We start from the raw sequence: 26,372 nt of genomic DNA on the forward strand, positions 1-26,372 counted from the left end.
GCCATGTTCTTTCACGGTTCTACAGACTGGGAGTCACTACACCGGCTCAGGAGCAGACATGCTCTGAGTGACGGATACTACAAAACGCACCACACTCAGATCACAAAAGCACACAAAAATATCTTTATTAAGAATAAAGCAGAATAGACAGCAATTAAAACCTACAGACAAACCAGCAAGATGACAGAAAGAACTAGAAAATTCTAGGAGAAAAATGAAGATTTTCGTTAACGCCATAGGTTCGAGGTGCAGCAGTGCACAGGTGTAGAGTGCTGCTACCGGTGAACCTGGAAAACAATCAGAAAGCTTCATATCACAGATTGCCTTAAGTGTGAAAATACTTGCACTTAAATCTAGTGACTCATCACATTCTCTTATTAACATCTCTGGGGGCTCAGCATACAATGAACTACTTTGCAGTCATGGCTGCTGTGTGCAAATGCAACAGCCAAATTATACACAGCAAGATCATTAGCTCCCAGTCATTTGTACTTTATGGAAAATTATATTTACTTAGTATTTGGTTACTTTAGCCAGGTTTGCGTAGTATGGATGCAGTCTGTAAACTGAGTGACACTGTTGAAGACGTCATGTGCAGCTCACATGTTGAGAGAAAGGCAGAGGCTATGAAAACAAAATCTTGCTCTAATAGTTGGGAGAAAAAGAGTTTCTATGGTTGAGTATAACCATAAACCACAGAGTGTAAATGGTACATAAGGCATAAGCACTGGTGCATTCTTGCACTACATTTTATTTCTGTAAAATCTGCAATGCTTTGTAAAATTCTTAGGCCTTAAAATATCACGGGACATCAGCGTAGGATCACTTAATATGTTTGGATGAAATTCTATCCTGCTATTCTGCATTTATGACACCTTTAACATAGAAAAACACATCTTAATGTGCTTCACAGAGGCAGCAGGCAAAAACGAGATAGTTGAGTGGTCAGCAGTTTAGTGGGAATGGGGGTCAAAGGCAGGGCCATGGATGAAATGAGCTTGCTCAGAGATGGTATGGGGGCAGATGGGAGAAAGGATTGGTTTGATGGGTGATGGGAAGGCAACAGAATGAATACTCTCAGTTTTGGTGACAAAGGGGCCCAGAAGCTCCTTGGACTTGTTAGAAATGAGAATGGAGGGGGCAGGAGATGGGTTTAAAGAGACGGTCAGTTGTGAAAAACAGAAGACAGAGATTATTCTCCAGACTGATCTTGGAGTAGTGGGCGGTTTTGGCAGAGGAGAATGAGGCCCAGCGGAGCTTGATATGGTCCAATCAGATCTGGTCATGGATGGTTAAGCCAGTTGTGCACCAGATGCACTCAAGCCTGTGCCCCTTGGGCTTGAGGGAGGGAATAACTAGATTGTGAAGGTTTAACTGGAGACAAGGTCATCAAAAGGCGTGGTTGAGCAAACAGAGGGCTGCAACGGCATCCTGGAGAATGGAGGGCCAAAGGCCGACCTGTTGGGAGTTTGAAAGTGAAGTTGTAAGCTAATTCAGGATGTGGGTGGAGAGAGTTTTCAGTAAGTGCTGAGAGGTGACATCGGGAGTAGAGAGGCCAATAGAGATGGTGAGTTTTATATGGTCACAATTCTAACAGTTTTATTCACTCGCACCCATTGATATATGCAGGCAAATTGGAGAACACCACTTATTGCCAACTAACTCGTTTCACGGTTTCATTGTGCAAGTAATTATCCTCCCAATACCCTGATGATGTCAAATTGTTTCCAAGAGCAGATTTTAGTTGGTCACGCCTGTCATCTACAAGTCTGGTTATGAGATTACACACAGTCCCATCTCTCTGTAGTTCTGTTATTTTGCTACCTTTTTTCTCTATCCCAACTTACTACATACAAACACCACATTTTAAGATTATTTTAGTGTGCAAGTGGCTGAAATTTGATCAGTTCTTGTTCCAATTTGTTTCAGAGTCGCTATGGAAACCCTAGGATCTACGTGACAGAAAATGGAATATCTGAAAAACGGCAGTGTACTGAGCTGTGCGACAAATGGCGAATGCAGTACATGAATAATTACGTTAACGAGATTCTTAAAGGTAGATCCCTATTTTATATCAAAATATGAATTTTCCCACAGGAAGGGAAGGGGTCGTGGGGCTGGTTTGCCGCGCGCTCCTTCCGTTGCCTGCGCTTGGCCTCTTCACGTTCTTTGCGTTGAGACTCAGAGCTCAACGCCCTCCCGGATGGACTTTCTTCACCTCGGGTGATCTTTGGCCAGGGTCTTCCAGGTATCAGTGGTGATGTCACACTTTACCAGCGAGGTTTTGAGGGGGTCCTTGTAATTTTTCGCTGTCCTCCTTTGGCACGAAGTGCTCCGCGTAAAGCATTTGCTTCGGGAGTCTCGTATCTGGCATGCGAACTATGTGGCCTGCCCAGCGAAGCTGATCGAGTGTGGTCAGTGCTTCAATACTGGGGGTGTTAGCCTGGTCGAGGACACTGATGTTGGTGCGCCTGTCCTCCCAGGGGATTTGCAGAATCTTGCGGAGACATCGTTGGTGATATATCTCCAGCGACTTGAGGTGCCTTCTATACATCGCCCATGCCTCAGATCCATATAGGAGGGCGGGTATTATTACAGCCCTGCAGACCATGAGCTTGGTAGTAGATTTGAGGGCCTGGTCTTCAAACACTCTTTTCCTCAGACGGCTGAAGGCTGCACTGGCACACTGGAGGCGATGTTGAATCTCCACATCAATGTCTGCCTTGGTTGATAAGAGGCTCCCAAGATATGGGAAATGGTCCACGTTGTCGAGGGCCGCGCCGTGAATCTTGATGATTGGAGGGCAATGCTGTGCGGCAGTGACAGGCACAACAAAACTGTCTTCAGAAATCAGTCATTCCTGCAATTAGCAGGTTAATGACAGTGAGAAACTGGCATTTAGAGATCAGTGTCTCTATTTATTTTGTAACTTTAGCCATTTTAAAAGCACTTTGTAGCAGAAGATTGCTCAGATAGCACACAAATAGTAAACAAGCACAGCTATCATCACACAATGATGGTGAGAGCCTTCCCTTAGTCACAAATCACTGCCATCCCAAAGGAGTGGTCATAAGCAATACTTGCTCCACATTATTTGCTCTTAAAGCAATATCCAACCCTGCAACAACACGAGTTCAACTGGCGTGGATGGGAGAAGCAAGGGAAAGGAAGAGAGAGAGAGAGAAAGAAAAGGGAATGACAGTGTGCGAAAGGGAGGAAGAAGACAATTACAGAGGTAGGGGGAAGAAGGAGTGCAAGCTTTCCTCTCTTGATTAAAGCAACAGCAACTCATTTGCCAGACTGTTTTATGCCTCTCTCAGGTGAGAGGGAGCCTGCAGCGACCATGATCAATTCTGACAAGCTTTTGGGGGAAAAGATGACCCGATTGTTTTGCAGCACGATTCTGAAATTAAAACATAAAATCCTAGATGCGCACAGCAGGCAGATTAATGTTTTGACCGTAGACCTTTTGTTCCGACAGCGGATCTGCAGATGGTACATTAACCGACTTTTTCTCTTTACAAGCGCTCCTGGAACTGCTGTGAATTTTCAGCATTTCCATTTATTTCAGATTGGCAGTTTTTTTTTTTTAAAAAGCTAATATGATTTTGAAACTTGTTGCAGCCGTTAAGGATGGTGTTAAAGTCAAGGGATACACGTCCTGGTCACTGCTGGATAAGTTTGAATGGGATGAAGGATATTCAGAAAGATTCGGGCTATATTACATCGATTTTAAAAGCAAGAATAAGAGGAGGTATCCCAAGGCCTCAGTTCAATACTACAGGAAGATTATCAGCTCAAATGGATTTCCCAACCAGAGAGAAGTGAGTACCACTGATTTTTATTATCTAACAAAAATAAAGCTTATTTTTGGTGATCCAGGTGAGAGATGATAGCTATCCGTCATGAAGCTCTAGAATCAGAGACAGGGCCACAAACCTAGAAGAAGTAAGTTGCACAGGAAGTTTATGCCGAGGCCGATAAGTGTATGGAAGAGACTGCCCATGGAGGCAGTGGAAGCGACTAATGTGGAAAACGGAAGGGAGAGTTTGACGCAGTGGGCCATTGCGAGGGTATTCGTTTTGGGACCAGCCAGATGGGCTGCAGTCATTTTTGTTTCTGTACTTTCCCCATGTTCCTAAAGTTCCGAGTAAGTTCAAGAACGACACCAGGGCTAAAATGAGCACAAAGAGGTTCTGTCTATTTTGCAGTGCTGATGCATTTCATTTTGAACACTACAACAAGCGGAATGGGGGGGGGGGGGGGAGAAAGAGAGAAAGAGAATGATTTTAAATAAAAGACAGCTGCTGAATGAAAGCACTACAAAGTGCATTTTACTCCTGATAATCCTACAGAATAAGCAAGCGTATTGCTGCTTTACACTGTTCCAGGAAACAGCCAACCTCTGGTGTGACGTTTAGCTATTCCATCTGCTGCCCTCTCCCTGAACCACAGCATGTTGATCCTTATTAAAGACATATTAAACAATCTTTCTACTGTCCTCTTCTGCTAGATTGAGAGCTGGAAGCGCAAGGCTGCAGAGGCTTGTTCGACCACCAATGCACTGCTTGCTGCAGGTAGGTGAATACAGTCACTCCATTGCATTTAGAAACACAAAGTCTGGAGCGAGCTGTCCTTCAGCCCATCAATCCCGCTCTGGCCAGAACCCATGGACGGTAATTCCACCATGAGCTCTTCCTTTGCCACCACTGGCTATTGATCCCTTACTTTATGGGATACAAAGTTCCTTTCACTACCTCCCCAGATAAAACCACCAAGCAGTGCTATTCATATTTCTATAACTTTCAATCACCGCCCCCATCCCTGCCATTCAACAGAGAATAATGATGTTTATCAAAGATATGATGGGAAACACTTTAGATTTAGTCCCATAAAGTAACAAGGGGAAACAATAACCTAATAATAGGCCAATTTTACAAAATTTACATGCCACTCTTCTAGCCAGCATTTGAGGCTGCTGCAGCCACATTATAGAGAAACCCAGTGTGTGTGGCACTGCGGTTTGCGTCCTCAATAGCATCACATTTTCTCTTCATCTGAATGTTCAATTGTTTCAACTTGGGTGGGATAGCCCATATCCATAGACCCAGACCACAACATGAGCCAGCACCTTCAGTGCAGGAGGGGAAGGAGACCAGGTTGAGCAGGGGGGAGGCGAAGGGGCAAAGAGTACAAAAAACATTCTTGTACAGAACTGAAAAAAAAACGGCATTAGAATAGAGCGAGTGTTACAAAGGAAAAACAACACGGTTTAATTTTAAATAACATAACTGAGAAGGCATCTTACATAAGCAGTTTTCCTTAATTGCATCTTTTTCGCAAGGGTGCTCTTTGTAATTCAAAATCATTTTTGCTTTAGAAAAAAATGAAATTATCCAATTATTTGAATTAAGTAATTTAAATAACAGTGCTGGAAGCATTTGAGTTTGGAAAATAAATAAAACCAAGCAACTTCAAAATGAAGACTGAATTGTAGCCCTGCTTCAAGCCTCCTCCCAAAGCAGGTGTACAGGGATCATTACGCAGCACCCAGAGTAAACCAAAGATGGATGGCCCCCAAACACTCACGCTGATCAACTCAAAATGCATGGCATTCACAGTGAGCAATAGTTCGTAGTCAGACAGCAGAGCTGCTAGCATCTGATGCCAGTGAAACAGAATAGATAGCCCTCCTTTGGGTACTATTGTCGAATAAAAATACATTTAGGCTAAGTCACTCTGTGACGAGGCATGTGTTCTGTGTTTGACATCATGTTGGTTTCTGTTCTATTTTGAAAAGGGCAAACAAGGCTTTAAAAATGGTAACTCGCACAGAATGGAAGCAAACACTTCGATGTTTCATGTCACATTTTAGTGTAATATTAAATTAAGTGCATAATCTTGACAGTTCTGCCTCTCTGATTAAGATAACATTCCCTTTCCTGGACAAAAGTGCAATATTATAGTTTAAAACATACATTCCATACAAAAGGCTGAAGGTTAAAGAGAGTAAACTGAGAAGAGTGCTGCCCATGCCTGGGAGTGGTTAAAGGCTCAAAGTGATTACGATTTTGTTCATGCTTGAGATTTTGCTCTAACAAGTTTCTGATGTCAGCTGTGCTACCAGGAAGAAGGGATCAAGGAAGGAGGAAGAGGTTTGGTGCTTCTCTGCAGTTTGGGGTGGGTAGGGATTGAGGAGGAAGTAAAATAGGAGGCAGGTTCAAGAGTGGAACTAACCACAGAGTGCAGGTTGGCTGTCTGTCCTCTCAACTAGGGAATGCTGCAGGACAGGTGGGGCGGGGGGGGGGGGGAGGATGAGAAAAGTACAAAACAAAGGAGAGAAAATAAAGTTATTGTTGATCCTGGAGCAGTAGCCTATTTGGAGGAGGAGACAGAGGCATGGTGATGCTGATAGTCGAGCCTGATCTGACAATGAATGGCTACACCAGCTGTCCACCAGGTATGCTCAAATTAAAAGCCCTCTGACTGGAGTGAGCAAATATCAGGGCTGTACCTGGGGAACAGCGGGGGCGATGATTAAGAATGGCAGATGCTCCTAGCACCTGTGGTACTTGATCACGTTATGAAATCACTGACTTCCAAGAGGGGGTATTCAGGTAATTGCAGTACCCGGGAAGCCCCATTACTGCCATGTTAACTACTGTTCTACACAGATCAACAGTATAACAGAATGAATCAGCAGATTCGCCTGTCCCATCTTCTCAATTTAAGACAGCTGGGCACGGGAAAGTCAGGGGATGGGGTTGATGTTCGGTTTACTCTCCGTACTCCAAAAAGCATAATGCTAAAAAATACTTATGAAGCAGAGTGCCGTTATCTAGACAGAAAGAGAAGACAGACAGCACCGGTTTAAAAATATTTTTTCTCATTAGATTTCTTTTAAAATGGCACCGACACAATTGCACTTACAAACTAGGGGAGGGATAGAAGGAGGAGGCGGCGATCCTGGGCTAATGGGTTCTTCTTTGTTTGCCCTTTTCAGCTAGAAGAACAGACCGAACACATGAGAAGCAGACAGACATGCCAGCGGTTTGGCCAGTGCACGATGAAGTTTAGGTATTAGGGGTTTTGTGTCACCTCAGTGCTGAGTCCAAGCCTTGAAAGCAACATCCAAGTTGTATGTGCAACATTAGCCTTCTTGGTTGCCAGTGATTAATTAGGTTGCATTACTTCGTCCCCTCCTATCTAATCTCTCAACACCTCTGGAATGACTCACACAGCAATCCTTTTAAAGTTGGGGGTTTGTGTTTTCAATGCTTTAAAGTTTGTGATATTATTTTGTTTAGAAAACTAACAGCAATGCACTTCTAGTAGGAATAGTTATTTGATTAAGAAATGCAAAAACCATACGATGTAAAAATTCTCTCGAGGCTATCCACATTGTGATGATTTCACTATGCTGACCTGCAATGTTCCCTCTAAGCTGCACACTGCGCAGCCGGGCAATAATCTGCAACTTCCCACGCAGGCCGCTCAAGCTTTTGCACTGGAAATACCGCGCATGCGCAGAAATTTAAAGGGATCGCGCATTGAAACAAACAGGTCGCGCAGAACATAGTGCAGCTCACAGGGAACATCGGTGACCTGCATTATGCATGTCCCCAGGCCACCAGAATGGGCTGTGGATTACTTCGCTGATCTTCAGTGTCGCCTCGAGAATTGCAAGAGCAGTGGTCTATGATTGGCCTTCCAGTTTTCACTCTGTGTACCCGCAACAGCTCAGGATACAAGCTGCAACAACCTGCACTTATATAGCACCTCTAGTGCAGCAAAACACCCCGACAACTTACAGGTGGGGAAGTTCGGAGAGGTGACAAAGCTTTGACTGAAAATGTGCTTTAAGAAAAAAAGGAGGTACAGAGATGGAGGGGTTGAGGGAGGAAATTCCAGACAGTGCGGCTAAGGTGCCTTAAAGCTTTACCACTAATCATGGGGCGGGAAGTTACATGGAAGGGCAGAGTCAGAGGACTGAAGGGTACAGGAAGCTTAAGGTTGGAGGAGATTGCAAAGGTAGGTTGGGGGCGAGACCTTGGAGAGATTTCAAGATGAGGACAAGTTTAAATTCAACGTGCTGGGGATCGAAAGCCTGCGGACATCAGTGAGAATAGGTCAAGCAGCACTTACCAGTTTATATCCTGTCCTACACGAAGTTTTAAACAAGTTGGAGTTTATGGAGGGAGAAAGATGGGACACCAGCAAAGAAGACGGTGGAGAAATCAAGGTTACAGGTGACAAAAGCATTAATAAAGGTTTCAGCTGTAATAGGAACATAAGAATTAGGAGCAGGAGTCGGCCATTCGGCCCCTCGAGCCTGCTCCGCCATTCAATGAGATCATGGCTGATCTTCTATCTCAACTCCACTTTCCTGCACTATCCCCATATCCCTGGATTCCCTTAATATCCAAAATACTATCGATCTCTGTCTTGAATATACTCAAAGACTGAGCCTCCACAGCCCTCTGGGGTAGAGAATTCCAAAGATTCACCACCCTCAGTGAAGAAATTTCCCCTCATCTCAGTCTTAAATGGCCGACCCCTTATTCTGAGACTGTGACCCCTGGTTCTAGACTCTCCAGCCAGACGCTCCACCTACCCTGTCAAACCTTGTAAGAATTTTGTATGTTTCAATGAGATCACCTCTCATTCTTCTAAATTCTAGAGAATATAGGCCTAGTCTACTTAATCTCTTCTCATAGCGCAATCCCTCTTTCCCAGGAATCAGTCTGGTGAACCTTCGTTGCACTCCATCTATGGCAAGTATATCCTTCCTTAGGTAAGGAGACCAAAACTGTACACAATACTCCAGGTGTGGTCTCACCAGGGCCCTATTTAATTCTAGCATTTTCCCTACTACTGATGTCAGGCTAACTGGTCTGTAGTTCCCCATTTTATCTCTCCCTCCTTTCTTAAATAGCGGGGTTACATTTGCTATCTTTCAATCCGCAGGAACCATTCCAGAATCTATGGAATTTTGGAAGATGACAACCAATGCATCCACTATCTCTATAGCCAACAAAACCGTAGGATGTAGGCCATCAGGTCCAGGGGATTTATCGGCTTTCAGTCCCATTAATTTCTCTAGTATTATTGTTTTACTAATACTAATTTCTTTCAGTTCCTCATTCTCGCCAGACCCTTGGTTCTCCATTATTTTCAGGAGGGTTTTCGCATCTTCTTCTGTGAAGACACAAAGTATTTGTTTAATTTCACTGTAAATTTTTTATTTCCCCATTATAATTTCACCTGTCTCTGCCTCTAAGGGACTCACATTTACTTTTGCTAATCTTATCCTTTTTACATACCTATAGAAGCTTTTACAGTCTGTTTTTAGTCTTGTCTAGTTTACTCGCATATTCTATTTTCCCTTTCTTTATCAAATTCTTGGTCCTCCTTTACTGGGGTGGGTGGGGTAGGTGATGGAATGTACAGCCAGACAGAGGCTTTGTTGAAGGGGTGTAGCTTCCACCCTGCAAGCCAGATTTCTTTCCAGGCCAGGAACTTCAATCAGAACGCTTACAAAATGAGTAAACGTGTTAGACAGTGATGCAAGATAATATTTGATGATCTATTGATGGAGTCATGAGGGGTGCAATGAGAGAGATAAGGATAGGGATTGAGTTAGAGAGGGCAACGTCAGAGGAGCAAGATGTCCAGGATGATTGCCGGGAAGACAGCTGGGTTTGTTGCTCTGGATGAGCCAGTGATGAATGCTGCAGCAAGCGTGGCAGAGAATACTAAGGAAGGAGCAGAGGGAGACCATGAGCTGTGTTCAGTGGGATTTGAGCCCACGGCGGCGCAGGAAAAAAGGTAGATCGATGAGTAGTGTCAAGTGGGAAGAAGGATTGAGTGGAACAGAGTGCTAGTGAAGGGGGAGGTGGGATTAGAGAGTGCCAAGCTGAAACAGAAAATAGCCAAAGCAGCAAAGTGGGGGTCAGGGGCTCGGACTAGAACAGCAGTACAACACGTTCACACGATGGACTCATGGACCAGAGGCAAAGAATTGGGCATAGCATGGAAGATTGTTAGAATAAGGCTTTGATACAAAGAGGTAATTAGCTCAGTGCCTCAAGGCCCTCTAGAGGGACCAGCTGAACTTTATACAAAAAATCTGAATGCATTAAATGGCAAAATAGTCACTGAGATACCCTGGGTGATTTCAAAGCTGTAATTTAATTACTATATTCTGAAGACATTACGATTAGCAAGTCATTTGAATGTCCTGGATCAGATTACTGTCTTGTAATCACCTCCCAGGGATGCATCTCTCTCTTTATAGTTTATGTGCTTCTGAAGGAGTTTAATACTTCAGTAATGAGCGTTTTCCTTTAAAATTAGAGGAACAGTGGAGCATTGCTGCCAATATTCTCAGACTAATCCATGGTAAGCAAAAGATGCAACTTAGCTTCTTTTTTTTTTAAAAAGAAATATAAACCAGGCACACAATAGGGAATTCTAATAACACGATAAAAATACTGAGTTATTTGGTTTAGCAAAATTAAAGTACAGTATTTCTCTAAAATCACTGAATATAATTTTCTTCCTTTCCCCTCCACTTTTAGATCCTCTTGTCAGTCATATGGAAATGGTGACCGAGATTGTTGTTCCGACTGTGTGCACCCTTTGTATACTCCTGAGTGCTATTTTACTGATGTTCCTACTTCGGAGGCAGTGACAGACCCAGGTTGCTGTTGTGACAATACAATGCTAGATGTGCAAGAAAAATGGATGACTAGCTACCTTCAATTTCTTCAGTGAGTTTGTTAAAATAGGATAGTCGTCAAAAAAATGAGTTGGTACTTCGCTACCATCACCTCCAAAGACCCGATGGCTTTATTGCTAGTGAATGAGATGTACATTACCAGGATAGTAAAACGGTGTTAAACAAACTCATCACACAAACCCTGGTTAGAGTTCCACAGCTGCGGTAGGAGGAGTTCACAGCATGATAACATGATTCCACTTCCAATACTTCCTTCCCAAATGTGCACGGTGCACAACCCAGGTCGATATTAACAAGCTAGATACAGGTTGATAAATATTACAAGCAAATTATGCGTCTCCTAAAGACACAGTGCAACTTTTTGCAGAAGAACCATTTCATCATTAGAAACATTAAAGTAGTTGATGTTAAAAAATGAATAAAAGATACATAGTGCCAATAGTAAGAGTAACAATCTGGGCCTGTGTGAGCTGAATAAATCAGCCAGCCAGCCAATCAGCGTTATTATGGAGGCAGTAGCCCAGTGCAGGTAGAAACGACAGAACGGGCCAACATTTAGACCAAACTGGGGCAGCAGGAAGCTGATGGCGATCCCCATCAGTGAATTATAAACAGCCGGTACACATTTGCCAATGACGTATACCGTACACTCAATGGTATAAATATTACCCTTACATTCAAAGAAAGTTTTAATCATTCATCTATTGCAATGTTAATAATAAACATTACAGTTGTTGTAGGTCAGATTCAGGAATATTTAGTCTGGCCTTGTTCAACATAATGGGTTGTGAAAGTTGGCATCGATAGGCTATGAATAAAACTTTGTAAAATAATTGCCACACACAACCACCAACATAGTTTTAATTAGTCCAATTCCACATTCCCAACAATAACACTACGCAAATACACCCAGACACAAATAAAAATCATACAAAAGATTTGTCACTCAAAATATACTTGCATTTAACCCATGTGCCAGTTATTCATTTTTATGAAATGGAATTTAGATCCTAATTTTAGTAATTACAAAAGTTTTTAAAAAAAACAATAAATTTGCCGTTGTCTTAAGAATATTACTTATTGAATTGCGTCAACTAATTTGATTCATTCTGACTGAAATCGATGCTAGTGAGGGTATTGTTTCAAGTTGCATAGAATTCGACAGATTCAGTACTTTAGGGGGAAACACCACACAGATTCAGCATGAGGACGAGGAAGCACCGTGCCAGCTCATTTCACTTTCAGGGTGGAAAAGTGACAGGCAGACTGAGTATTTGTGGGTAGAGGGTGAAAAAAAACACGAGTAGACACAGTACTCTGTTACAGCCACTCGGTGGTACAGCAGAAGGTCTTGTGTGCGCACTAGGTCCGTGCAGCAGAGCAGGTCTCCAATCGTCTTGGGTAATCCTTGCCATTGGACCAAGACCTAGCTCTGTCAAGCCCGTGTGGTGGCTGGTGTGCAACGGCCACCCCACGTTAAAAAAAATCCACGCACAGGCATCTTCCACCTTTCTGGATGTAGTTCAGGACCTGGAATATTAGGTCCTTCATTGAAACACCCGTGAACTCATCCTTTTTTGGCGTGGAAGCAAGTCATCCTCGTTTCGAGGGACTGCCTATGATGATGAGTATGTCTTGCAGTGACCAGTGCCTGGCCTGTGCTCACTACCTCCGATAGGCTGGCTGACTTGCCACGTGCAGAAAGGTGGGATGTTACTGTGCATTTATCCTGGAGGAATGTGGGTAAAGTCCATTTACACTCTGGTTAGATTTACCTTTTCTCTCAAAGATTTATGCGAAATGCACCTGACTGCAGCTGATCACGGTGTTGTAATAAAAGGCCTCGCAATCACTATTCAAAGTTGTGTCATCAATTGGCAGATCTAGAAAACACAAGGTGACAGCAACATCAGTGATATTCCCTTACTCGTGTTGCTAAGTTTCTTTGCATTATATTTGAAAATGTATTAAGTCTTGGATCTGGGAATAACTTTATCAACTGCTGAGGTTTGCATTAGTCAGAAGGATTAAAACAGCCATGCATATTTTCAAATAAGTTCTTTGTCAAATTAATGCCCCAACTATATAATGCAACAGCACAGAAATGGGTCAAAAACATTCAATGAGTGCTGTAACATATTCTGAATATAAAGCACATTTTTAAAAGTACCATTTATAGCTCCCAGGGAGGAGCAATACACTGTTAGTTTCATCTAAACTGTGACAAAAGCACAGGCCACAGTAGGACGCATCCTAGAATACGCAACAATCTTTACACATAGCATAGAGAATGATTCAGCCAGGTATATGTCCACTTTTCTTCAAAACAGTATGTATCTCATATACAGGAGAAAATATCTTGGATTAGAAAAGGTTACAGACAGGCCTGGGACACTCGGAGTAATCACAGCAGCCTCACCGTTCTCCTCACAGCTAACCGAGTGCATCACAAGTTGAATCTGGGACTTTTGCCGACTGTATGGCTCTGTAGCAGATGATTCAGCCAGTGGGCTGTCTATGCTATAGGAGATTCACTGCCGTGCTCACCTTGCTACAGCATAGAAACAGAGATTGATAGATTTGTGTTAGGTAAGGGTATTAAGGGTTACAGAACCAAAGCAAGTAAGTGGCGTTAAGATACAGATCAGTCATGATCTAAATGAAAGCCTTGAGGGGCTGAATGGCCTCCTCCTGTTCCCGTGAGAGGATGCTTACTCAAGAAGATTTCCAGTTTGCAATGTGGCCCAATAGGGCCATCAAATGAAAGATCAGCCAATTTGAATACCAGAAACTGCTTAAAAAACAAATTCTGGCTGAAGGTATACTAAGCTGTTTGCATCTGTTTTCACAAAAGAGAGGGGCGATGCAGACTTTGCAATGAGGGAGGAGGAGTGTGAAATATTAGACGAGATAAACATAGAGAGAGAGTAAGTATTAAGGGGCTTAAGCAGCTTTGAAAGTGGATAAATCCCCAGGCCCGGATGAAATGTATCCCAGGCTGTTAAGAGAAGCAAAAGAGGAAATAGCAGAGGCTCTGACCATCATTTTCCAATCCTCTCTGGCTACAGGTGTGGTGCCAGAGGACTACTAATGTTGTACCTTTGTTGAAAAAGGGAGAAAGGGATAGACCAAGTAATCACAGGCCAGTCAACCTAACCTCGGTGGTGGGAAAATTATTGGAAAAAATCTTGAGGGACAGGATTAATCTTCATTTGGAAAGACATGGATTAATCAAGGACAGTCAGCGTGGATTTGTCAAGGGAAGGTCGTGGCTGACTAGCTTGATTGAATTTTTTGAGGAAGTAACCAGGAGGGTCGAGGAGGTCAGTGCGTATGATGTAGTGTATATGGATTTTAACAAAGCTTTTGATAAAGTCCCACATGGCAGACCGGTCACGAAAGTAAAAGCCCATGGAATCCAGGGCAAAGTGGCAAGTTGGATCCAAAATTAGCTCAGAGGCAGGAAGCAAAAAGTAATGGTTGATGGGTGTTTTTGTGACTGGAAGGCTGTATCCAGTGGGGTTCCGCAGGGCTCAGTGCAGGGTCCCTTGCTTTTTGTGGTATATATCAATGACTTGGACTTGAATGTTGGGGGTATGATTAATAAGTTTGCAGACGACACTAAATTCGGCTGGGTGGTTGATAATGAAGAAGCTGCGGACTACAGGAAGATATTGGTCAGGTGGGCAGAACAGAATTCAACCTGGATAAGGGTGAGGTAATGCACTTGGGGAGGTCTAACAAGGCAAGGGAATACACATTAAATTGTAGGACACTGAAAAGTGTAGAAGAACAAAGGGACCTTGGAGTGCAGGTCCACAGATCCCTGAAGGTAGCAGGCCAAGTAGCTAAGATGGTTAAGAAGGCATATGGAATACTTGCCTTTATTAGTCAAGAGCAAAGAGGTTATGCTTGAACTGTATAAAACACTGGTTAGGGTGCAGCTGAAGCACTGTGTGCAGTTCTGGTCACATTACAGGTAAGATGTGATTGCACTGGAAAGGGTGCAGAGGAGATTTACAAGAACGTTACCTGGGCCGTGGAATTTTGGCTATGAGAAAAGATTGGAGATGCTGGGTCGGTTTTCTTTGGAACAGAGGAGGCTGAGGGGAGATCTGATTGAGGTGTGTAAAATTATGAGGGGCCTGGATAGGAAGGACCGGTTTCCCTTGGCAGAGGGATCAACAACCAGGGGGCATAGATTTAAAGTAATTGGGGGGAGGTTTAGAGGGGAAATTTCTTCACCCAGAGAGTGGTGGGGGTCTGGAACTCACTGCCTGAAAGGGTGGTAGAGGCAGGAACCCTCACCACATTTAAAAGATACTTGGATGTGCACTTGAAGTGCCATAACCTACAGGGCTACTGACCTAGAGCTGGAAAGTGGTATTAGGCTGGATAGCTCTTGATCGGCCGGCGCAAACACAACTGGCCGAAACGGCCTCCTTCCGTGCTGTAAATTTCTATGATTCTATGAAGTTGATAAAGTCAGTATCAGGAAATGTAAATATTCCAGGAGATTTGATTGCGCGAAAGAAAATACCTGGGGTATTAAAGGTCACGTGATCGACTGATGGTCGGGTGTTGAGCTGCCATACGGTCTTCAACTCCCTCTGCCCATGGCCGCTAATAATTTCCATTTTCCACATGGTGGGCTGCTCGCTGGAATGCAAGAAGTCAGTGTCATCAGGAAGTCACTTCCAGATATTAAAAGAGCTGCCAGTATTATTACTGATCACTCTCACATCCCATACTCCAATGCAGGGGTGCCCAACCTTTTGGAGCAGGACTTAGATCCACCTGCCACAACTAATGAGTGGGTCGAGCCTGGTTAAAACACAGGCAAAATCAGGATTGGAATTTGAAAGCATTCAAACATCACAGGATTTGAGTATACTGGCAATACTGTGTGCAAAGTTGCTCATGGACACTCAAATAATACCAGGACACAAGACATAAAAAATAATCAGGACGTCCATAGGTATAACAAAAATTGAAGCCAACCACAGATTTGGGTGGGGGCCGAAAATAAATCAAGCTCCCATATTACAAAATATAGACTCCCATACACTGTAACTGGTTGCTGCTTACTCCTTCCTTTCCTCTTTAGCTGGATCCTGCTTCCCATACTTGTATCACAGGTTCAGCTGATGCTACATTCCTGTTACACTGCTGTATTTCACCACCCGGTCTGGTCTTCTCCATCACTGCCTTGTGCCCCCATTACCCGTTCTGGTCTGCTCCGTCACTATCCAGTGCCCCCCACTACCCGTTCTGGTCTGCTGTTCTGTCCAGTGCCCCCACTACCCTGTCTGGTCTGCTCTGTCACTATCCAGTGCCCCCACTACCCGGTCTGGTCTGCTGTTCTGTCCAGTGCCCCCACTACCCGGTCTGGTCTGCTCCATCCTTATGCTCCTGCCCTCTGGAACTTGCTGTCTTACTTCCTTCACTTTGACATCCTCCTTCAAGAAGCTTCTCAAAACCTCTCTCCCAAATCATGTCTTTGTCCCCTTCACCCTAGCTTCAAAGGTTTTCCTTTATCCCGTCCTATTTAGCATCCAGTGTTTTATTCTCCCATTACAGTGTAATGTATTGAAAAGTCTTCCCAGTCGAGGCACTATAGCAGTGCAAATTGTTGTAATGCCCAATATAGTTCTCTTTTCCTCCCATGGCATTATAATGATAGGTTTGCCTACTCTCCTAAAAATCACATAATATACATGAGCACACCATTTACTATGCATATTAACCCTTTTCTCAAATATTTTTTCCAAAAAATATACAATTGCTACTGTGTAAACACTTTCTACATTTTAATTTGAACCGTACTTCTCGTAAAAGGCATTGATGACCGTGGGTCTAATTGGCAACTGAAAAACGTGCTGTTCATCCAGTGGGTTGTCCTTGTAGTATCGTGAGCAGGACCTGTCACAAGAGAGACCAAGGAGACATGGTACAAATTTTTACAACCAAATAAAGATACATCTGCAGTAATAACATCATTAAACCCTCAATGTGAAAAACATGAAATATACAGATAGTCCATTTCAGCAAAGTTGAAAAGAATGAGACAACTCGGACAATTGCTTTTAAATTAAAAGGAGTTTTACAGTGTTGAGGTTCTGAGAAAGAAGAAGTTAGAATAGGGTACTGTGTGACGATTGTTGATGCCAACACACTGATAATGCAGGCAGGAGGAGAGCACACAGGTCAGCATACTATTTAACGGGCACAGTGTTCATTAAAAAAAAAAGTATTTAGCAAAAAAAAAAGTATCAAGGAAGGGCAATGCGACTCTACAGGCAATGAAGAAAGTGCCTTTCTGTGAGTCTGCAACCCTTGTTGTAACTCTGAAGACTATTATTTGTAGCGGAATATCAGAAAGAGGTAAAGTACTCACTGCGTCAGTGCAAAGAGGCTCTCGTGGCTCAAGTTGAGGAAGGCACTGCAACTCACCACCAGTTCGAGCATGTGGTGGAGTTTATGGAGACGGAGCACCTGCTCTTCGAGATTTACAGTGCAATTCACAAAGTAATCCTGCAGAATAAACAGCAACGTATCATGAAAAAACTAATTCTTAGTTAGGAAACTAAATCTCAAGCTTTCTTTGTGATTTATAAAATCCGTTCATTGTTCTTACCAAGTAATTCAAAGTGGTGAGTTCTTGACCTGGAAGAAAATATTTTTTGAATAATGACTTCCACTTAGTTGTACAGTATTAAACCCACTTATTTACATTTTTCTGGAATGGTGGTGGTGGTGGTGGAGGGGGGAGCTATGAGCCTCTCTCCCATCTCCTCAGGCCTCCGTGACACAAGCAGCTTACACACCAGATGGTTAATCTGCTCCAAAGCCTTGGGGGACTAGTGCTCACGCTGGACACCAGGAGGCAGTGGATAAGGCTCAGCATGACTTTCCACCACCTAGATTTCCTCTCCTTTCCCAACTTGCCCCCTCCCCGCCCGTTGAGGGGTTGCTGACTTCCCCTTAGTATCAGTGCACAGTGGAGATCGGCAACTCAGCACCAAAAGAGGGAATAAAGCACATTCTATTACTATCATAACGCAGTGTAATTTTGCTCAAACACCTTGCACCATTTCTCCGATCCAGTTACACCACCTTTCTCTTGCCTCCTCTCGAACTCATTTAATTTTCTGTTGGTCTCTGACAGCCCCAAGATCATGCAGACCTGTGACCAAGCAGGGGAATGAGACCTTTGACCAGAGCTCGGTTAATCCCACATTTGAACTGCCGACTGGGTAGGAATGCAAGAGCAGCTTGCTGCACTTCACCCTCTCATTTTCCTTCACTCTCACCACATGGTTTGTTCAGAAGCTCTCTCTGGAAGCACAGCAAAATCTGGAAATGGTGGCTGTGAACCAACCTCCGTCACTGCACAGCACATGTCTGGGATGCACAGAACTTTACAACAAAATGGAGCATTCTTAAAATCAAATAATAACGCACCAAACATTAGACATGTACGGAGAGAATATCTACCTATAAAATAGTTTATGTAATCTCGCCGCAATTTATCCAGTCCTATCTCCAATAGCATTCGGATAGCAATGAGTCCATTTACAGAAACAGCGGGCATAGTGCTATGGTAGGACTGCTGAATCAGCTTGCTGAGAGAACTGTTGCTTCCTCGGTGGATCTGAAAAGTGATCAGAGATTGTTCAATGTTCCAGTTACTGTAAAACTGTTATTATAGTTGCATAAAGCCCCGAACCTTGCAAAAATCAGAAGAAGGAATGTTTCCCTCCTGATGGGGATGCTTCTAGAATATGTGCATTAATACAACTTACATGGTTAAGCCGAACAGGGACCATAAATGATTGAAGTACAGGACTTTGAGCAGGAAAGGATACAAAGTGAGGTGAGTAATTCTCAATGATTTGTAATTTAAGGAAGCAGGAAGAGAAATTAGGAGAGCATTAGAGAAATTGAAGCTCAAAAGGAGAGGATTAGAATCTCTGCAATAGTTGGTAATGGGGCTGTGGTGGAGGAAGGTCATCTTATGATGGAACTAATGTGGATAAAGGAACTGAGCTCAAGATCAAGCGACATGTCACCACATCACCAAACTTAGCCGGAGAGGGTGGTGGAGTTAGGGCAGAGGCATGTAGGAGTTTTGCCACAATAAGCTGGAGGAAAGTTTGACCTCCAAGGATTAATGCCAGACGAGCAGTTGAAGAATTGGGCAACAGCTGTGGAATCAAGAGAGGAGGCACAGAGGTTGAATGGGATGTCAACAGCATACATATGGAGCGCGATCTGTGCTACTGGATGTCAGCAAATGGAGGCATACAGGCCTCGAACAGGAGCTCCCAGGACTCACTAATACTCCTTTATAATGCCAGGTGCCATCAGTACAAGTGCTGTGCAGTAGTGCCAAAGACAAATCATACAAAGTACACCATCATCAATAAATGAGACATATAGCAAGAAGGCATGCACAAAGATCAATCAAATGCCCCAGCATTAATCATCAAACAATAAACGAAAAATATAAAACAAATGTTAAAGGAGTCTATACTAGAATACCTTCCCAAGCCCCCAAATCTTAAGATCAATAGATTTTTTTTTAAAAAAGCATTTTAGTTGACATTTAATTAAACATTAAAGTAACAAGTTTGCTACATACCCACGGCTGAATGTCCTTGCATTTTAAGTGCCGAATAACAAGTGTCAAACAATCCACTACATCTTGGTATGAAGAAACAGCTAAAATAAAGGAGAGAGAGGAGTAGAATACAATAATTTGTTTTGCTTGACCATAAAGAAATGAATGCCAGGCTACTGAGCGAATCAGGAGGAAAGAAGCAAACACGGATATCTCGTCCCATCACCACAGCTCCCTACTAAATTACTGAACTCTCAACAAAGCTCACACTAACTATCACCGACCCTCTCTTTCTCTCTCCATAGATGCTGCCTGAGCTGCTGATTATTTGCAGCATTTTCTGTTTTTATATCAAGAAAAAGTTGTTTGGCCATCTGACTCACCCTTTCAGTTAAATCCATATTCATAATCAAATATTTTCAATACTTTCTGCCTTTCACAAAATAGTTACCTCTCTACTGAATCAGCAATCTGTCTTTTCACTTTTTGAACATTTGAATCCAGTATATGGCCTCCCACATTCTACCTCACCTTACGTAAACTTGAGGTCATCCAAAACTCAGCAGCCTGTTTCCTAACTCGCAGAGTCCCGCTCACCCATCACCTCCTGTGCTCGCTGACCTACATTGGCTTCTGGTTAAGCAACGCCTCGATTTCAAAATTCTCATCATTGTTTACAAATCTCTCCATGGCCCTCGCCCCTCCCTATCTCTAATCTCCTTCAGCCTCACAAGCCCCCCCACCCGAGATGTCTTCATCCTTAAATTTTGCATCCCTGATTATAATCGCCCAATCATTGGTAGCCGTGACTTCAGCTGCCTGGGCCCCAAGCTCTGGAACTCCCTCCCTAAACTTCTCTACCTCTTTTTCCTCCTTTAAGATGCTCCTTAAAACCTCTCTCTTCTGCCGTAATTTCTTCTTATGTGGCTCGGTGTCAAATGTATTTGTTTTGTCTTATAACAAGCCTGTGAAGCGCCTTGGGACATTTTACTGCATTAATAGCGTTATATAAATACAAGTTGTTGTTATTGTTGTTGATGTTTCTATTCCGAGTGGCACTATATGGTGTTCTCTATAAATTGCAAGCTCTCCTTAACTTATAGTCATGACCCTATTTTTGGTAAGACCACTGCAAAGACTGAATCTGCAGTTGTCCCACTATGTGACACTGAACGCCATTGCTCTCAGTGTCACTGCGTGCCCTTACAGGGTAATCTGATCCACAGGCATACATACATTTCCTCATTCTGGTCCAAAGCTGCTCTGCAAAATCGAGATCTCCACGTTCAGGAGCAAATGACGAATGAATGGTTGATTCAACAGCAGCTGCATCGCTTTTTAATTTCTGATATAAAAAACAGAAGTTAAGTAAAAACAAACCCTTGGTCCAAAATCCACAACAAGCATCTTAACAATCCTTAAATAAAATTAGTCAGTACACCAACGCAACGTTGATGAAATCTTGGGTGCTGCTACCTCACTACAAGGTAGCACACTAATGTTACATAGAATCATACAGTACAGGAGGCCATTCAGCCCAGAATGTCTGTGCTATCCAATTAGTCCCACTACCCTGCTATCTCCCCAAAGTCCTGCAAATTTCTCCTTTTCAATCTTTAGATGTCACTGTTCTGAAGGAGCAACATTTCAAAACTTGTACTAAAGTCACTTGCAAATTGACTAGCACCCCCAGTAGTAGCAGTGTGACACAATAACCATTGGGAGGTTAAAGTTCACATATGTTTTGCATGCTCAGGCATAGCACACTCATTTTAAATTCTACTGAATGTTTTTAAATCTATAAAAAAATGAAATACATGAATTAAACAAAATATCTTCGCTCATTTATCTTCAGTATCTTGTAATAGAGTACTACAGACAAAACCCAAGATAGATTTCCCATTCTCTCTCCTAACTACAAATTACAAAACATATCTGAAGCTAGACTATAGGGGACTCAAATTCTAATGTGCTTTTCAAAGTTCCTTTGTAAACACAGCTCCCTTAACTTTAGTACAACTTCACTTGTTGATGTAGCTAAAACTCTTTAGACCGGCACAGATTGGAAATAGTTGCAATTGGTTTGAGAAAACAAACCAAAGCAGACATATTCCAAGATAACTGGTTTAGTTGACATTACTGGAAACCATGGCATCACTGAATGGAAGGAGGGCTGACAGGGCTCCCCAGTAAGGAAAACCCAACGAAGTAAACTGAATCCAATTTTAACAAGGTGCTGTAGATAAAAATATATTTATAATCACACATTCACATGCTTACCTATAGAGCACCCTCCTTTAATAGAATAAAAGCAATGTTATATTTTCCACATCAATTCCCACCTAAAGGTGTCCTCTTACCAGAAGCTCTTACCTCAGACTCCTTTCTCTTTGGCTGATGTTGAGAGACAGTGAGCTGGTTCTTTAGGTCTGTATTAGACATAAAATGCAAAAAAAATGATTTTGTACTGGGACAAACAGTGCAATGTCAATGTCTATTCATGACAGAAAAAACACCCAAATGTGTTGTTCTCATGTTATACCATGTGCGCAACTCCACAATTTTCAGTATGATTTGTCCAATTATTTTACTACAATATTAACACATATATTGGAACTCGTATCAAATGAGAGACAAGAGGCAATTTCTAGCAACTGTTAAAGTGAACAAATCTCTGGAGTTTTCCATCCCATCTCCAAACTTGTGGACCAAAACAGAAAGGGGGAAAGCTGTATTTTCCCTTTTTAGAATCTGGTTCAAAATCCAGCCATTGCTGATGGGAATGAAACCTCAGCCTCGGTCATTGTAAAAAATGGAGAAATATTCAGTTCCCCAGCATCAACACCCCTCACTTGGATGAGCAGAGAAAAGGAAGCTTTGCCCCTGATTGGAATGGAAGTATTTGGAATATTTTAGCGTGCCACTTTGAGCACAATATTTCGGGAAAACCAGCCTCGATAGCAGTATCCTTTGTAGGCATGATTGCTACGTACTGAAGAGTAAGTTGCGCTCACAGATATCTTGGCAGTCACATTAACACTACTGACAAGTTACATGCAATTATACTCAAGTATCCAGCCCAAAATATTACATAAAGTCTACATTTTGCAGCAGATGTTGTTCAAATGTGAAAAGTGTGTACCTTCAATTAACTCCAGCACAACATTAACTGCAGATTTTTCTTCGAGAACTTCTGGCCACTCTGTTTCGCCAGTTTTCAAACCTTGAGCTAAAACCTGTCACAACACAGGGGAAACCAGGTCATCGCATTCAAACCATAACATATGCTTAATATCCTTAAATTAACTTGTATTCAAAACTTTTGCAAAACAATTTCCATAACGACTTTAAAAAAGTCTCTTCCCACCCCCTTTACCCCTAGTTTCTCACCTCTTATCCCTTACTGGTTTATTCTTGCTGGGCTATGGCTGCATGACCTTGTTCACGTGCCATTCTCGGTGAGTACCGAGGCAGGGAGAGCCAATCAGTTCTGGACAAGGGCAGCGCAGGGGAAAGGGGACATTACAGCGGAGCCCAATCCTGTCTTCACCAAACATGTACACACTGTCCCGCTTGAGTCACGGAATAGAGATCAGAAGCAGGAACAACGGCTGATTTTCTCTCTAGCTCGAGAGACGAGTCCACACCAAATACCCAGGCTAAGCTCAGCTGGCCCAGCAGAGATTGGAAATCAAAGCTGGGACTTTCTGGTATGGCTTAGCACCACACCAAACAATGCTTTTACCCAGTCAGCCCCTGGGGCAGCAAATATCAAAAGACTTTTAAACAGGAAGGGAGATTTGGAGGGTGGATAACAGCAGAGATCAGGAAGTGAGCTAATTTGTGAAGCACGTGATTCAAAACCACTCTTTCGTGTGTAAATCTTACTCGGATGCGTCGTGTTATATATGGCAAAAGGGAGTGGGGACCAAGCCCAAGTCTTACCAACATGAATATTTGGGCAGAAGTTTTCTTTTGAAATTAGTTATTTCCTACTTTGAATTTTGACTGATTTTTTTCTCTTAAATCATCTACTGCAACCTTTAACTTGCTGATTTCCTTCAGTATGCAGAGCAATGGGCTGCCAGATATCATTAGGTCAACGTAAAGCATCTGGCACTCAGCTTATGCTGACGGGATTAGGCTACAGGTGCGTAGGAATGTACTGATGCAGTTCATTCAGCTATACCCCAGCCCCCATATTTCACAATACAGCCGGGCAGGGTAGCAGGAGAGCTGCTGTGCTGGAATTGAATAGCTAGAACTAAACTACAAACTTTTTTTTTTAAAAAGAGAAGAGACTGGAGTTTGTTCAAGTTTCAATTTTACCACTAACACAAATGAAGGTAACACCGCTTTAAATTTTATACACCAAATCAAAAGTCTTTAATAGGAGACTCGAGACTTTGGACCAACTAATGCCAATGAACTGTTTTATCACCAATTATTTCAATATTATTATGAAGAGAAAAGGTGTTGTGACTCTCACATTTACCACCATGGGGGAATATTTCCTCAGTGCGCATTGTGTAAGAGAATTGTCTGCCTCGTCATAGGCGATTCTGTTACACACAACACACTAAGGAAACCTTTGTGAAATGCTTGCTTAAAACAAGAAATGTATTCAGGGTGCAATCCGTTTTTGGGGGGGGGGGGGGGGAGAGGAGGAACTTAACACAATCACAATCACTAAGCAGGTGGTACTCAGTAAGATAATGGGACTAAAGGCAGATAAATCCCCTGGACCTGATGGTTTGCATCCTAGGGTCTTAAGAGAAGTAGCAGCAGGGATAGTGGATGCATTGGTTGTAATTTACCAAAATTCCCTGGATTGTGGGGAGGTCCCAGCAGATTGGAAAACTGCAAATGTAACGCCCCTATTTAAAAAAGGAGGCTGACAAAAAGCAGGAAACTATAGGCCAGTTAGCCTAACATCTGTGGTTGGGAAAATGTTGGGAGTCTATTATTAAAGAAGCAGTAGCAGGACATTTGGAAAAGCATAATGCAGTCAAGCAGAGTCAGCTTGGATTTATGATGGGGAAGTCAGGTTTTAAAAATTTGCTGGAATTCTTTGAGGATGTAACGAGCAGGGTGGATAAAGAGGAACCATTGGATGTGGTGTATTTGGACTTCCAGACAACATTTGACAAGGTGCCACATAAAAGGTTACTGCAAAAGATAAAAGTTCACGGGGTTGGGGGTAATATATTAGCATGGAGAGGATTGGCTAACTAATATAAAACAGAGTCGGGATAAATGGTTCATTCTCGGATTGGCAATCAATAACTAGTGGGGTGCCGCAGGGATCAGTTCTGGGACCCCAGCTATTTACAATCTATATTAACGACTTGGATGAAGGGAACGAATGTAACATAGCCAAGTTTTCTGACGATTCAAAGATGGGAGGAAAAGCAATGTGTGAGGAGGACACAAAAAAACGCACAAAAGGACATAGGCCAAGTGAGAGGGCAAAAATTTGGCAGATGGAGTATAATGTTGGAAAGTGTGAGGTTATGCACTTCGGCAGAAAAGAAAAAAAATCGCAGAGCAAGTTATTATTTAAATGGAGAAAAACTGCAAAGTGCTGCAGTACAGTGGTACTTGGAGGTTCTGGTGCATGAAACAAAAGGTTCGTATGCAGGTACAGCAAGTGATCAGGAAGGCCAATGGAATCTTGGCCTTTATTGCAAAGGGGATGGAGTATAAAAGCAAGGAAGTCTTGCTACAGTTATACAGGGTATTGGTGAGGCCACACCTGGAATACTGCGTACAGTTTTGGTTTCCATATTTAAGAAAGGATATACTTGCTTTGGAGAAGGTTAACTAGGTTGATTCCGGAGATGAGGGGGTTGACTTATGAGGAAAGGTGGAGTAGGTTGGGCCTCTACTCATTGGAATTCAGAAGAATGAGAGGTGATCTTATCGAAATGTATAAGATTATGAGGGGGCTTGACGAGGTGGATGCAGAGAGGATGTTTCCACTAGTGGAGACTAGAACTAGGGAGCATAATCTTAGAATAAGGGGTCGCCCATTTAAAACTGAGGTGAGGAGGAATTTCTTCTCTCAGAGGGTTGTAAATCTGTGGAATTCGCTGGCACAGAGTGATGTGGAAGCTGGTTCATTGAATAAATTTAAGACAGAGATAGACAGTTTCTTAACCAATAAGCGAATAAGGGAAGTGGACCTGAGTCCATGATCGGATCGGCCATGATTGTATTAAATGGCGGAGCAGGCTCGAGGGGCCTTATGGCCTACTCCTGCTCCTATTTCTTATGTTAAACGATTCTGTATTTAAAAATCAACTTGTGAAAGAACTCTATGAATGCAATAGTTATTTGTAATAAATACTTACAAGTAGAAAGTCTAGTTCCTTATATATCTGAAAAACAGGACTTCTCATGTCTCCAGGTTCCACTTGGATATTCTAAACAGCCACAAATATAAAGGGGGGGAAACCTGTTATAACAGAACCACAACGTAAAATAGGCAGTTTTGTCCAATCTAGCACTGGGGATTCGGAGACGAAGCCTGCACCAGTACGTGCAAGGTACGTAATCCCATTCCTGCACTGCAGAGTACAGCCCAGACTTGCATCGGATTGTCCAGTCACTTCCAACAAACTACTAAAATGAAATCACTGATGAATTATTTCAAAAGTTCTCAATCTTGTATAAAATATTAATATGACATCGCTAGAAGAGAAAAATATTAAATTACATCAAAATACATCAAAAACATAAACAAAGTATAGGATATTTAGAATGGCCTGCCAGGAGGTAGAAGCAAAAATATTGCCGTTCTTCAGAAATCAGTTGGATGGAGTTGGGGTAAGCTTCTGTGAGCCAAAAAGCCCTTCTCCTCTCCCTGACTTTTGGGGGGGGGGGGGAGGAGCGAGGCTCCAAACCTTCTTAGATTAATGGAGGCTTGTATTTATAGTGAGCACTCGTACCCAAAATCGATACACATTTCTTTTACACTGCTGTAAAACAACTTTCATTTTGTATGTG

At 42.7% G+C, this 26,372-nt stretch overlaps 2 protein-coding genes across 7 annotated transcripts in view; one reads left to right on the plus strand and one right to left on the minus strand.

Moving 5' to 3' along the window:
- Positions 1–11,745, plus strand: part of LOC139227662 (lactase-like protein) — a 40,831-nt gene extending 29,086 nt beyond the window's left edge. The window contains exons 11-16 of one of the 4 annotated variants that reach the window (XM_070858586.1): positions 1,930–2,056; positions 3,625–3,824; positions 4,514–4,577; positions 7,004–7,077; positions 10,357–10,401; positions 10,581–10,606. In XM_070858586.1, coding sequence (XP_070714687.1) covers positions 1,930–2,056; positions 3,625–3,824; positions 4,514–4,577; positions 7,004–7,077 — 465 coding nt within the window. In that variant the 3' untranslated portion in view covers positions 10,357–10,401; positions 10,581–10,606. Of the gene's footprint in view, positions 1–1,929; positions 2,057–3,624; positions 3,825–4,513; positions 4,578–7,003; positions 7,078–10,356; positions 10,402–10,580 lie in introns of all 4 variants that reach the window. The other 3 variants (XM_070858587.1, XM_070858585.1, XM_070858584.1) reach the window with 3 other exon arrangements.
- The window catches only part of zwilch (zwilch kinetochore protein), a 43,223-nt gene continuing 16,960 nt past the window's right edge, over positions 110–26,372 (minus strand). For all 3 annotated transcript variants that reach the window (XM_070858583.1, XM_070858581.1, XM_070858582.1), the window contains exons 8-19: positions 25,718–25,789; positions 22,507–22,600; positions 21,738–21,793; positions 20,601–20,709; positions 19,386–19,465; positions 18,239–18,395; positions 17,379–17,407; positions 17,139–17,275; positions 16,568–16,663; positions 15,282–15,400; positions 12,517–12,624; positions 110–287 (exon numbers count right to left, since the gene is read on the minus strand). In XM_070858583.1, the coding sequence (XP_070714684.1) occupies positions 12,533–12,624; positions 15,282–15,400; positions 16,568–16,663; positions 17,139–17,275; positions 17,379–17,407; positions 18,239–18,395; positions 19,386–19,465; positions 20,601–20,709; positions 21,738–21,793; positions 22,507–22,600; positions 25,718–25,789 (1,041 nt within the window). In that variant the 3' untranslated portion in view covers positions 110–287; positions 12,517–12,532. The remainder of the gene's footprint in view (positions 288–12,516; positions 12,625–15,281; positions 15,401–16,567; positions 16,664–17,138; positions 17,276–17,378; positions 17,408–18,238; positions 18,396–19,385; positions 19,466–20,600; positions 20,710–21,737; positions 21,794–22,506; positions 22,601–25,717; positions 25,790–26,372) is intronic.

The sequence above is a fragment of the Pristiophorus japonicus genome, chromosome 17, assembly GCF_044704955.1.
Source record: "Pristiophorus japonicus isolate sPriJap1 chromosome 17, sPriJap1.hap1, whole genome shotgun sequence".
NCBI lineage: Eukaryota > Metazoa > Chordata > Chondrichthyes > Pristiophoridae > Pristiophorus > Pristiophorus japonicus.